Source organism: Vitis vinifera, chromosome 13, assembly GCF_030704535.1.
Source record: "Vitis vinifera cultivar Pinot Noir 40024 chromosome 13, ASM3070453v1".
Taxonomy (NCBI): domain Eukaryota; kingdom Viridiplantae; phylum Streptophyta; class Magnoliopsida; order Vitales; family Vitaceae; genus Vitis; species Vitis vinifera.
The window spans coordinates 28,485,819-28,500,415 of record NC_081817.1 but is presented as its reverse complement, the minus strand read 5'-3'; the positions used below and the strand labels follow the sequence as shown (position 1 = coordinate 28,500,415).

The 14,597-nt window shown below is 34.4% G+C and overlaps 2 protein-coding genes and 1 non-coding gene across 3 annotated transcripts; 1 reads left to right on the top strand and 2 right to left on the bottom strand.

Annotated features, from left to right (window-relative positions):
* Positions 1–2,355: 2,355 nt before the first annotated feature.
* LOC100852421 (uncharacterized) lies at positions 2,356–3,704 on the bottom strand. The gene has a single exon (XM_003633528.4). It carries the CDS (start codon positions 3,431–3,433, stop codon positions 2,474–2,476), a length of 960 nt encoding a protein of 319 aa, XP_003633576.1. The 5' UTR covers positions 3,434–3,704; the 3' UTR covers positions 2,356–2,473.
* Positions 3,705–6,162: 2,458 nt separating this feature from the next.
* On the bottom strand, positions 6,163–6,322 carry LOC132254998 (U1 spliceosomal RNA). The gene has a single exon (XR_009467535.1). It is a non-coding gene; the product is annotated as a U1 spliceosomal RNA (small nuclear RNA).
* A 3,335-nt stretch (positions 6,323–9,657) lies between these two features.
* On the top strand, positions 9,658–11,244 carry LOC100852494 (anthocyanidin 3-O-glucoside 6''-O-acyltransferase). The gene has a single exon (XM_003633529.4). It carries the CDS (start codon positions 9,736–9,738, stop codon positions 11,101–11,103), a length of 1,368 nt encoding a protein of 455 aa, XP_003633577.1. The 5' UTR covers positions 9,658–9,735; the 3' UTR covers positions 11,104–11,244.
* Positions 11,245–14,597: the final 3,353 nt, after the last annotated feature.

The following is a 14,597-nucleotide window of genomic DNA, read 5'->3' as shown; positions in this document are numbered from 1 at the left end:
GCCCCCCCACTTCCGCCCTCTTTCCCATAAAGCTGCAATTGTAGCATTCTTAGCATGTTCATTTCACCTATCATTATTCCTTACCCTAATAAGCTTTCCTGAGTGGAAAGCCTTCCCGTCCTTCTATAAAGTCTTTCCATGAACTCATTCGATGAGTCTCCCTCACCTCTTGGGGGGCTTTTACCCCCATCCATTTCTCCTATATTTGCCCAAAATGATATTTCTTTCCACAATCTCATGGGCAAACCTCAACAACCATTTTATTAGTGGGGCTCAATTTAGAATCTTCAATCTCCTAATTCTTAAACCACCATACTTCTTATCCTTGAAAACCAATTGATCAACTCACTAGATGCATCTTTTTTCCTTCCAAGTGGTCATAAAAATGCTCTCCGAATTTTTTCTCATCTGATCCTCACTTTTTTGGGATTGCAGAGAGGGCCTCGAAATATACTGGAAGGCTCAAGAGGGTACTCTTTATAAGCACTAATCTTCCTCCATCAGACATGTATTGCTTCTTCCAAAAGGTCAATTCAAATCTTCTCTTTATTGCATCCCACGGAACACAAGACTAATGAGATGTTCTCAAAGACCGACTAAGATACGAAGCAGAGAGTCTCGTTACCTTGAACCCAAATAGAGAAGCCAATCTCCACTTCCTCCCCTTCCCCCACGTGAATGAGTTTGCTTTTTTTGCATGTTTCCCTATGAATGTTCCTTTTCATGATCAGTCGTTAGTCGTTACCATATGAGATATTAACTATTGAGACTAGAAGAAGCTATAACTACAGGCAACAGAAGTTTGTATATGCCTCTCTACCTACTTTGCTTTCATGTTTCAGTGAAATACACACAAATCATTTCCGAATTATAACTAAAACCACTCGTTTTCTGGATCCATCTCACATCAATTACTCGACTTGACCAACCTAAAGGTAGTTTTAGGCAAGTAATGGATTTCAAGCCATTAGAACACAACACCAAGCATGAGTTTGATAGCATCTCAAATTTAAAGCAACATCCAGAAATGGATTATCCCAGCCAGGTGGGAAAGGTGATGGGCGTGACTTGTGTTGTCCTTGGGCCTTTCTTGGTCACTTGGTTTGATGCTCAAACCATAGCAGGAAATGCTATTCCTACAAACCAAACAACAGCAAGAAAGAACATAACATACGAGAAATTTGTATTTTGGTAACTCTGTAAGAGTCATGTTTGTCCTTAATGTTGATGATAGACCCTATGGGGAGGTTGAGAAGGATGCGTCATGGAACTAGCACCATTGAAGAATACTAGAATACAAGTTTAAATTACCCGGAAATGACCAATATCATTGAATTAGAGGCAGACAGCGGAGGTTATAAGATGATGCTAAAGGTCCAAGATGGTACTTTCAATCTTCTAGGCCACTGTTTAAAACTACAATGCGACTGTCTATACATTCCAATCCATAGTAGACGTGTTTTCTACATTGGTTGTGGGTTGCTCTGAGTCCTAACTGTTGTATATATCAAACTTCCCATGCATCTGATAATATATGTAGTTAAGCTTAATCTTCCCGTTGCATTCCTGTGATCCCAAGGTTATTCACAACTTCCCCATCTTAAGACGCATAGCTCTTTGGGCATTCCCCCCCTTCCAACCATACTGCTTACCTCTGCAGTTCATTTCCAGTCTTTCTAAAGATTTAAATTCTACCATGTGAAGATAGTAACTATCGGAAAATAACAGAAACAACCATAATAATCATTAGAGTAGTTGTTGTTAGCCTCTTACAATGGTGACCAGAAAATTAGCATTTTCCTCAATAGGGTTCATTGACAACGAATGGACAATACTACTACTTGAACTTGAACAGGGGAAGCATCCTATCAACACAAGAAACGCTACAAATTCTAAAGGGCACCAAGCCACTCAAAGATTGATTACTTTTAACCATCATAACTAAGCTAGGGCACTCATAATTAAACAAAAATTCAAGCTTCAGTTGAACATATTCATCCTGTTTTTCTTGAGCATGGGAGGTTCATTGTTTTAAGTGATTCCTGAACTAAGAAAATACTACCAGCTCAAGCGTCCATCCTACAACAAACAGACATCATATATTGCCACAACTCAAACAACGGAAGCATCCTGTCAAACACATGAAATGCCACACATTTGAAAGGGAATCAAGCCCCTCAAAGAGGGATTACCTTCACCATTATAACAAAGCTAAAGTGGTCATAATTAGATAAATTCAAGCTTCGATGGATCATATTCACAGTGTCTTTGTCTAGCAAAAGAGTTTCATAGTTTTAAGTGATACTACTTGCTTCAGAGCTACAAAATGGAGCATTATAAAGATTGGACGAAGAATTTCCACCAAAAGTTTCTGATATATTTTCTTATTCATACTAGAAAACAGAACAATCATATGAAATTTCTCAGGAAGGATGTATTACCCTGTTGCTAATCAATTGAAATCAAAGCAGAGTCATCTCAACAGAACAGCATATAGTAATCCAACTGATAAACCAGCAACACACAAGATCGAAACCCCACGAACCCGAACAAAGAAAAGATTCACGTTCTTAGCAATCTGAAGGGTCAGAGTCAAAATCTGCAACCTACCCAGATCCTCCATTTTCCTGAAGAAGTCCATCACCTTCAACGATCTCCGCAACATGAATGCCATCGAAAATGGGGACCCAAATGCAACTATGCTCTGGATTGTAACCTCTGGCATCGGCGAGGCCCGAGTAATGTATGAAATCCAAGCTCCCAAAGCGAGCTGAACCAGACCCAGAAGAGCAAGCACAGTGCTCAGGCTATGGATGGTCTTCATTTGCAGTCCTAGAACTTCTCTGGTCTCATTGGCCAAAGCTGAGGTGTCACGTTCTACAGTTGGTCCTTCTATTTCTTGGTGCTTGAATTCACGGTTTTGGGGTTTATCAGAGTCAGGAGATGGATCAGATGTTGAGAAGTATTTGGGTTTTGCATCTGATGCCCAATTAGGGTAAGGGTTTCCAACTTTGGTACTGGAACTAGTGTATGATCTAGTGAAAAGAAGATCAAAATTTGAGGGTTTAGGGTTCTGTAAATCTTGAAACCCAGAAATGGATTTTGGGATTAAGGGGTTTTGATGGGAGAGCTGGGCGAAGGGACTAGGCTTTTTGAATTGGGTACTGAAAGTAGAGTAGAATTTGCTTGAATGAAGCTTGAAATTTGTGGGTTTAAGGTCTTGTGATGTTTGAAATCCACAAATGGGTTCTGGGTTCAATGGGTTTTGTTTTGAGAACTTGGAATTCAGATCTTGAGGGGACAAATCGAAGAAGGGGTTAGGATTAGGATTAGGGTTTTGGTAGATGAAGAAGGTGGAAGATGAGATAACTGAAGAAGAATGATAGGGTTTTAGAAGCCTAGAGGTGAGTCTCTTTGAGATTAAGCCAGCCATGTTGGTCAGAAATGTTGTCCCTTGGTGCAGAAAGATACAGAGAATTCTGATTTGGTCTTTATTTACACCATGGCTGGGCGTCAATGGCAGTGAAGGTCCTGTTCAAAAGGAGTCAAAGCTTTGCTTTCCATTGGTGTTTAGAAACAGGTTCAATTCCATGTATAAAAGGCTGCTCATATATACCGAAAATCAATCCAACGGTGACCCCAATATACTTAGGGTCTATAGCATGGAAGGGTACCTACCACAAATCAGGTGGTATCACAAATTGTGCTTGACTTTATTTGTTTGTAATTTTATGCCTTAATATCATTTATTTATATTCTAATTTAATCATTTATTTATATTCTCATTTAATCATCTAGATTTCATAGTATATAGTTCAATGGTCTGAATCTCTTATTCGATAGTTATTGCTTCAATATCTTAGCATTTTTCATAGATTTAACATCATATTGCTTCACCTCACATTTTTATACCATTTAATCTTAAAATTGTGTATTTTGATCTTATTATTGTATATCTCAATTTTCATTTATTTATATGTGATCATGTTTCTCGTATGTTTTCAATAGTTCGGACTGTATCTTGGAATACTCTAAAAACTTTTATGAAAAAAAAAAATTAAGATTTTAAAATGACATTATATTTGATTTTTTAAAAAAAAATAAGAATAAACGATAAAAAAAAAAAGTTTTTTCTTAGGATAAAATTTCATATTTAATATAATTTTGACTTTTTCTTTACATGAAATTATGATTCTCGTCTTATTTTCAATTCTATTTCCATCCATATCGGTACTTAAGAGATTCTTTTGCTAGAAGTTAATGGTTGAACAAAGAAGTGGAATTTTGGATGATTAATTTGTTGCTCATGTGACAAATTGATGCTTTGCTCCTTCTAAATCAGCAGGAATATTTCATACCATTCAAAACTAAATTGAATGTGTTGATATTTCTACTTATTTTTCTTAAGAGGGAATGGCCATTTCTTTGGAAAAGAAAAGGATGAAAAAGTAATTACTCCCTACGAACTAACAACCCAATAACCTTATATAATTATTTGCACCCATTTAAAAAGAACAAAAAAAAAAAAAAAAAACCCACAAAACATATCATTTTATTTATGTAAGAAAGCATAACTGCTCATACACAAAGTGTTAAGCTAACCTAACCAACACAAACTCGATACTCCTAGAAAAGACCCATTACATAACACAGCAGATAGAACCCCACAACAGCAACAGAAGCATTAGAAGCAAATGCAGATCCGGTGTGCTTGGCTGGCTCCGGCACCTGCGCCTCCTCCAAAGTATTGACTGTGAGAATGGCCAAGATGACAATAGCTGCAACCAGAGGAACCTCCAAAGATGACATGGCTGGGACTTGATTCATACCACCACCATTCATATGGGTTTGGTTTCACTTTTTATGCAGAGAGGTCGAGTGTCTCTTTGCATAAAGCTTTTCTTGCATGAATTACATGTGTCGCAGATAGTATTACATTGGTCACTACCCTGTTCTTCATGGGTGTAGGGTTGCTGCCACATCTCAAAATCTGTGGTGGGGCTGCAGTCTTGAGCCCAAGGTAAATCGATGACAAAGACTGGATCTGGGATGGGTCACCTCCGCCTCAATCCCAATCATTTCTATACTCATCTCCAAAAGGAAATTTAAATGGGATGGAATGGTTATAAGAACAGTTATATAAATTTAAATTGGATTGGGTTTTTGGCTATATATAAAGCTTATTATGAGAGGCATTGTTTCTATGAGTTATCATTGACTTGAAAGTAACGTTGCTACAATCCCAATTGTTCGGATTTAAGAAATTTTTATACTTAGCCCCGCCCAAAATCAATTTAGCATATTATCGCCATGGTTTGTTAAAAGATGATATTTGGGAAAAATTAATACTTATTTTAGAAGGTGTTTTTATTTTAAAAAGTATTTAAAAATATATATATATATTTAGAGTGTATTTGACAGTAATTTTAGAAAGTGTGTTTAACCTTTTTAACATTTGAAAGATAAAAATTTTCAAGTGTTAAAAATATTATAAATGTTTTATTGAATCACCGTTAAATACACTTTTAATGTTTGATAAAATTTAAAAAATATTTTTAAAAATCGAGTGTGTTTAAAAATGATTTTATAAAACGTTTCTAACATTTCTAATACTTAAATAATAAAAAAAATTAAGTATTAAAAATATTAAAAGTGTTTCCTAAAATAACGATTCTTTTATATAGAATAACAAGCATCACATGAATTTTATCGTAAATATAAAATACTTATTAAATAAAAATGCAAGAGATTAAAAAGATGCAAGTCATTTGTTTGCTTGGCTAGTCAAGCATGGGCTAGTTCATAGATCTTAGAGCTGAATAGAGGACTTTACAAATAAAGCCAAGGATTGGCATTCCATTGCAAAACACTTTCAAAAAACAGCAAAATATACTTTTAAATTTAAATGATTTTTCATTTGTAAAACTTAATACATCATAAGTTAAAGTAAATTAAATATAATTTAATTTATTAACTTATTAAATTGATCACCAAGTTTATTTTTAAATTATAAGATTAAGTTGTTCTATAATTTATTAAACAAAATAATAATTTAAATTAGGCCATTAAATATTGAACTCCGTTTGTCTCTTACTCAATTAAACTAAATTAACTTACCCACTCTGTACGTAATGTTCCAAAAAGACTTTGAACTGAGCATTGTAGGGGTCGCGCGCACGCGAACCCCCTCTACCACAAATTATGACGTAGACTCCGCCACTTGGGCAGATCTTAGGCGCGTGCACCTCCAGAGTGCAATGGAGGTCACTAGCCTAGGCCATGGGTCTGCACGATCGCCCATAGACCCCGTCCAGGTAAGTATGTTTAACGTTACGCCTCCCTCCCTATTTATACCCAGCTCCTCCCTCGCTACTCAAACTCCTTTCCGATGTGGGATCACTCCCAGAAACAACACTGTACCTCTCCTGCAGAGCATTAAATGAAGTTAATCTACACCGTGACACGTGCGCATCCGTTGATCCTTTGGACGGCCTGAAATCAGTGTGCACAGCAGCATCGTGGACTGTTCCACACTGTAGATACTGCACCCATAACAAAAATATTTCTTTAATATTTCATATGAATTTTAAATTTAATAATTAAATTTTATTTTTTTCACCATCCATTTAATTTATTTTGATATTGGTTTTCCATGGTTTTAACTTTTATCCTTTCCATCGTCCTAGTTTTTTATTTTTTATATTTTCATTGCTTAGCTTATTTTCAAGGATTACTAAAACAAAATATTATGTTTAAAAACTCTATAGAAAGTATAATAATAATAAAAAATTATTTTTATTATTATCATTGATTTGATATATGCTCGATAAGAATAAGAATAATTGAATTGAGTTGATATATTTAACTAACTCAATTCATAAATCAATGAAGAATTTTTATTTTCAAAGCCCGTTAGAAAGACTAATATATAAGAAATCAAATTATATCCTCGACTGCTCTGAAAATGCTATAATGTGTTTGGAAATGAATGAAATAATTGAATATAAGGGGAAATGATTAGAGCTCTTGCTAAAGTCACCAAAAATAGAAGTGATTGAATCAATTATTTCATTTTTATAAGTATGTTTGATTTATTGCTCTTTATTTCACTTTAGGGATTGGTTTATAAGCACAACCTTTGCAACTTTATGGTATATTCATGGTAGGGATGGAAAAGTTTATCATGATTTGCCAATACAACTTGAATCATAATACGTTTTTTGCTGGTTTTGGTTGAATATAATTGACTTTAGATCAAATTATATTGATCTGCATAACCTTTTAATATATAAATAGTTTTTGGATCAATTTACATAACATGAAGTTGATTCAAATTGACCTATTTAATCATCTTATTGATTAATTTAATTAAAATTTTAAATCATTTAATTCACATTTGACTCGTTTTAAATTTATTTTTAAATAAATAAATCAATTAAGTTATAAACATATTCAATTGAAACATTATTTATACAAATTTATATAATACCTAATTCAATTTAATTATTAAATAGAAAAACCTGTTTATTAAATAAGTTATACGAGATATTACTTGTTTAATAATTAAGTAATATTTGGGTTTATGCTTTCAACATGATTTGTAATGGATTCGGGTTGGCTAGATTTTGACACAAACATAAATACAACCCATTTTCACAAATTGTCATCCTTAAATTTCATGGATTCACTAATTCCTATTAGAAAAGTTACAATTTCTTATTAGACATTAAGACATAATTTTTTCTTAAATATTTTATTAAAAAAACTATAACATTTAAGAATACTATCCAAACATCCTTTTAGTAATAAGTGATAACTTTATATAGGAGAAAATATTAAGAGAAAGTAATAAAAATGATAAAAAAGAAAAACCTTAAAAAATACAATCATTCATAAATCTTATTCCTCGTATGCAGAGGTCTCTCTTTCTTCATCATCTTCATACATATATATTTCTTCTACTGTAAATAAAAGGCGAAAAAAGATAAGACTGATGCCCCAACCAAAGACCCGGCAACCGGCAAGCTAGCGGCAGCATTGTGGGCTGGGGCGGGCGCAGGTGCATAAATGTCATCGGAGGCGAGCACTGCGCTCATCGAGGCGGCGGCCACGAGGACTGCACAAGCAATCTTCTTCATGTCCATGATGATTGTTGCAAACGACGATGACTCGAGAATTGTATCGGAGTAATCGTCGTTTGCAAAGTAGGGGCATCCACCTAAAGACTGAAGTGGGTTGTGGAAATATTTATAGGAAAAAGTTTTAACTAATTTTAGAATAAAATAATTATTTTTTAAAAATATTTTATTAATTATATTTATTTTTAGAAGTTTTTTTTTCTAATTAAATTTTGGATGGTAAGAGGGGAGTTGAGTTTGCATGGGCAGGAGGAGATGTAGCTCATTGTTTTGAGCTGGTCCAGGGAAATCCCTCTCCTCTAATAAATCATAGGTTTTTTTTTTAAATCCAATTTCATTTGTTTTTTTTTTCTAATTTTAAAAATGAGAAATTACGGTTCCTTCTCATCACTTTTATTTTACATTTTCTTTATTTATACTTTTTCTTTCTCTCACATTTTCTCCCAATCTTTTCATGAATTAAATATAACCTAAATAATTATTTTTAAATACTATAATGATTTGCTGCTCCGTATTTTATCTGGTTTAACCCCACAAACCCTTATAGTTTTAAATCCCATTATGAATTTTTCTCTTTGTCCAATGTATAAAATTACATTTATCCCCATATAAATATAATATTCTCATTATGTTCCACGAGATTATAGAGATGCTCAAACAAACAAATTTCTAGATCTAATAAGCTCTCAAATCACGTCATCAAGAAAATTTTATTAAATATATATTATTAAGAACTTTTCCTTAATCTTGACTCTTATGTGGGCAAAATGTATATTATTCGGTGTAAAATATCACATTCAATCCTCCCATTCGTGCTGATAGTACCATTTATGACATAAGCCCACACCAATGTCAAAATTTGACTTTGATATTAGAGCCTAATAAACTTTAACGATATTAAAATGCATCTATACAGAAACCTATTACATAAATAATACTAGAAACTTTTTTTCTCTATCTACATATCACAAATACTTCTACTATTCCCATTTTTTTCTATTATTAAATATGAAAATTAAATACATACTTGAATTGCTAATCCATTCATGAATAATAATAAATTTTGGATTTAGTTATCACTTATAATAAGGTGATGTCAATCATTTTTTTTTTCTTGTCTCTTTTTAAAAATGAAATATTTGGAAAGTTTATTTTAAGGGTCCTATTTAAAATAATAATAATAATAATGATAACCTTTATTAAAACCTTTTCCACTCATTAAGCATCATGACATTTATTAATTTGTAAAATAAGCTCTCTTTTTTTTTTTTTTAAATATGTCCACTCAAAAAACATTTTTAGTAACATTAATTTGAATTATTTTATCATATCTTAAATTTAATAATTATTTTAAGCATTAAAAAACTATTTTTCCATAGAGAAAAATGATTGCATGACAAATAATTTCATGGTTTAAGTAATAAATGATCTCATTACACCCCATCACGTGACAAATGGGTTTAAATATTTAAATATTTAAAACTATAGACTTCAATTAAGTTAAAACAGACACATTTCATTTACGTTTTCTCACCATTCACTCCAACGTCTCTTTATTCTCCTTCTTTCTCTCTGGCCGCAGGCAGCCCCTTGCGCCATGGCTCCGCCCATCGCTGTCAGGGTGCTCGACCGCTACCGTGTCGCTCCTCCGCCAGGCTCCGCTCCTCCCACCTCCCTCCCCCTCACCTTTTTCGACATCCCATGGCTCCTCTTCCCCCCCTCCCAACCTCTCTTCTTCTTCCAATTCCCCATTCCCACCTCCCACTTCACTTCCGTCACTCTCCCTAAGCTCAAACACTCCCTTTCACTTACATTGCTGGAGTACTTCCCCTTCTCCGGCCGGCTAAGCCATTATCCGGAGTCCGAAACCCCAGCAATTGTCTACGCGGAGGGGGACTCCGTGGGGATGACCGTGGCGGAGGCGGACGGAGATTTTGATAATTTCTGCGGGCACCATTCGAAGGACGCCTGCGAGTTCCATCAGCTCGTCCCTCGATTGTCAGAATCCGACGAGGTTCCGATGATGGCGGTGCAGATTACAGTGTTCAGCAACGCCGGCATCTCCATCGGCCTCGCTCTCCACCATGCTGTATCAGACGGGAGGACATTCACCAATTTTATGAAGACGTGGTCTTCGATTTACAGAAATGGTGAAAAGTCCCTCCCAAAGTCTTTCCCTTTGCCATTCTACGATAGAAGCGTTATCAAAGAACTAAAGGGGCTGAAAGAAATATTCTTACAACAATGGAGAAAGCACAAAAAATACCTAAGCAAAACCAGTAGGGAAGACAGAGAAGACGACTCCGTCCGAGCCACATTTGTGATGAGTCCAAGAGAGATGGAGAAGGTAAAGAAATGGATAATGGCTCACTGTAGAAGAAAAGGCAAACCTCCGCCGCCACTTCTATCCGCCTACGTCCTCACCTGCGCGTTCGTCTGGGTTTGCCTCTGCGAGGCTCGCGCAGGCCGCGTCTCGACCGCGCCGCCTGACACTTGCTTCTTCGGCTTCAATGCAGGCGGCATCACCCGCCTGGACTACCCCGTGCCGGTGGCCTATTTGGGCAATTGCGTGGCGTTTGGGCGGGCGGTGGCTGGGAGGAGCGACCTGATGGGAGAGGAGGGGATAGTGGTGGCGGCGGAGGCGATCGGGCGGAAGATCAAGGAGCTGGATGGGGAGGTTTTGGGGGGAGCGGAGAGGTGGATTTTGGAGTGGGAGGTGTTGATAGGAAGCGAGGTCCATGTGGTGGTTCTGGGGTCACCGAAATTGGATCTCTATGAGGTTGATTTTGGATGGGGGAGGCCCAGGAAAATAGAGGAGGTCTCCATTGATGAGATGAAATCAGGTATTTCCCTGACTGAAAGCAGAGACATCAAAGGTGGGATTGAGATTGGATTGGTTCTTCCAAATGATCAAATGGATGTTTTTGCTTCTCTTTTTCATGGAGGTCTCAAGGTTCTTCCTTAATGGATTTCCTTGGAGGAATTTTAATTTTAATGAGATTTTTGAATTTTTCACACAAATGCATTAATGTATGTTTTTTTTTTTGTTATGCTATCGTGTATCTGTGAGAGTTCAATGAATTTATCAAAATTTCCTTTGCTGAAATGGTGTTTTTATTTATTTATTTATTTATTTATTTTTTAATTTAAAAAAATAAGTTTTAGGATTAGACTTAGACTTAGACTTATATATTTAATTTTAAAATAATTGCATCTCATTTCAGACTTTTATTGGGAGGATTTTTTTGTTTTTTTGTTTTTATTTTTTTATTTTTAATTTCATTCGAAAGTTAAATTTGACACATAAAATAATAATTTACAAAAAAACATGTTAGAATTATAAAAACTTTATTAAACATGAAATAAATAAGTAAATCAAAATAAAGTTTCAAGAGTATTTGACTTTGTATGGAAGGTATTTTAAAAAATAGTTATAAATAATTTTTAAAAAATGTTTTCAATATTTTTTAAAATAAAAATATGTTTAGGAAGTATTTTTAACTTGTATAATACTTTTAAATTTTTATTATTTAAGTAATAAAAAAACTAAAACTACTTTCTAAAATCATTTTCAAACACACACAATCCATCTCGTATATAAATATACCACTTTTATTGTGTTATTTCTTCATTATTTTTCACTTATACTGTTTTGGTGGGAGAATCAAAGAAACCAAATGGGTAGAATAAAAGGTTGGCAGGAACACTAGATGTTTGGTAGGTGAGAAAAGAAACCAAACTTGGCACTCTTTGGCTTTTCTTTTTGAAAGAATTAATTTAAATATCACTTAGAATTAATGTTTTTAGTGTGGAGTGATGCAATTCATTTTTTTTTTCACTTTAATTGCTTTATATTTAAAAAATCATACAGGTTCCACCATTCTTTTATCTTTTCCTTTTTGAGGATGAGTATGAAAATATTATTACAAAAAAAAGAAAAAGAAAAAAGACAACGAATGATCATTGATGGGGAACCGGGGGAAGGGCATAGGAAGAAGGCCATCTTTGTCCATTTCTAATAATGGAACCACACTTTCCCTTCCTGGGCCTACAGTCATTTTTCTCAAGTGTCGGTTGGGTGTCCAAATATTGGTCCTTCGGCCATAAATAACCTCTTTCCCCCGCCCCCGCCCCGGTTTAATTAAATTATTAAAATCAAAATAGAGAAAAAAAATTAATTATTTTTATTCGTTATTTAAATTTATTTTTCTTATTTTGCCTATTAAATATAAGGATTAAATAGTTTAAAAATGTAAAAGTTTTTGTCTAATTTTAATTATATTTTATTTATTTTTGGTATTTGCCTTGATATAGAAAATCAATTTTTTTTTTTAATACTTTTCTAGAACCAAATGTAGCAAAGTGTTTAGATATAAATAGCAAAATGCATTGATACTATTTTTATTAATTTTTTTTTATCATATTGGTTTTTTTTTAATGATAATTTTTTTTTTAATTTATACTAAATTCATTTCTCTTTCAAGTTATACAAAATTGAGGTAGTTTAATTAGTTTTTAAAACAAGACTTATCCAAAAATTTTAAAAATTAATTTAGTTTTATTTTATGTAAAAAAAAAAGAAGGAATTTGAGTATAACAAAATTAAAGGTTGAAAAGAAAAATGAGAAAAAAAAACAAAATTCTAATGAGATAAAAGTAAAAAAATAAAAAAAAATTGTAAGATAAATTATCTTTACAAAAATGATAATGATATATGAAGAGTATAATAAAAAAAGTACAGAAAAGAAAAAAATAAAATAAATATTGAGCTCAAGAATATACTTAGAAAGGAAATGATACATACTTGGTTGAGTTGATATATTGGTCTGCATTTTTTTTCCTCCCCGGCAGTCAAACGTCCATTGCCTCATCAGGTGACATGACCATTCCGATCCTTCCTTGTTCCTTGATGACACATCTTGACCGTTATTTTCTGATCTTTCCGGTCACCTGGCCAGTTTTGGAGTCCCCCAATCAAAAGCACCATCCTTGTGTTGAATCTAAGTTATAAAGCACTTAATTGCATGGATGATAAGTGATAACTAATAGCCATGAGAGATACAAAGACAATGATCTCACATGATGCACATAGCTGTATGAATTCTGTAAGTTTGTTTACGAGAGCTTCTTAATTGCTAAAAGCATCAAACATAATTTTTAATAGTCCTTAGATAGAACTCTCAATCATGGGTTTTATACTTCCTAACATGATTCATTCGTATGTAAAAAAAGCAGAGATCTATGATTTTCCTTGAACATGATGCAGTGAACTCGCATGATGTACATAGCTATATAAATGTCGTAAGTTTGTTTAGGAGAGCTTCTTAATTGCTAAAAGCACCAAACATAACTTTTAAGAATGTTTAAATAGAACTCTCAATCATGGGTTTTACACTTCCTAACATGATTTATCGGTATTTTGAAGAAAAACATTTTCTAAAATATAGTTCCCAGAATTTAATCCTACTTCTGCTTTTACTTCTTCTATCGTTAAATGCAAAAGTTAAATGTTATTCCAAACAAAGCTTTAATATCCATACCTAACATTTTCCCAATATGCTCCGCCCGGAAGTGGGTGATGCTAGGTTCCACTAGTGAGAGGGTAAATGTTTTTTTTTTTTCCTCGTGAAAATGTGTTCACGGAAACTTCCTACAAACAACCAAAACTTGAATTAGTACATGGCTTCTTGAGCAATAGCCTGATAGAGAGAGAGAAAGATGCAGAGGCTTACAGAAGCTTTCATATCATTGCCCCACCTTGACTCACCACCTATTTGGTACTACTACCACCCACTGTCAGGATCCAGGGTGTGATATTTTGGATGGTTGCTTCATAAGGTCCATCATCCCCTAAAGAGCCAAGACATCGAGATTCCCTTTTTCATGGCGTGGACAGCTCCAATGGTGATGGGGCCTCTGAGAAATGGTCTACCACTTCCGCCAAAAGGACACAGGGAAACCCTCAATGGCATCATTAAATCTAGCTAAATTCATGTCAGAGGAGCCAGTGTACCAACGTAGTTTGTGCATGGCAATACATGCTAATGGCACCTCTCCATGGGTGGTCCCTTGAGCTATATGCCATATAAGCGGGCATCTTTAACCAGTAACCTAGCAGCAGTGGGGGATGTGTCTGTCATGCCTATCAGTGTCGACCAGTCATCAGCTTGACTGGGAATAGCAAGGTTGCTATCCAGGTCATACTTCATGGTACCATGCTTGGATGACCTTGCTGCCAAAATTTGAAAATGTTGAGATTAAAATCCTTGGAGAATATGTTTGGAATTCCTGAATACAAGACTGATTAAGACCTTCATATAGGTTCAAAGGAAACATAAATGTTCAAAGAAATGTTACCAAATCTTGTGACAAACAAGTTTCCCTATTCTTACATCATTTGATGCAAGCATCTTAAAGATCTTTTATGTTCTTTCTTAAATTTCCTCTCATGTTTGACAT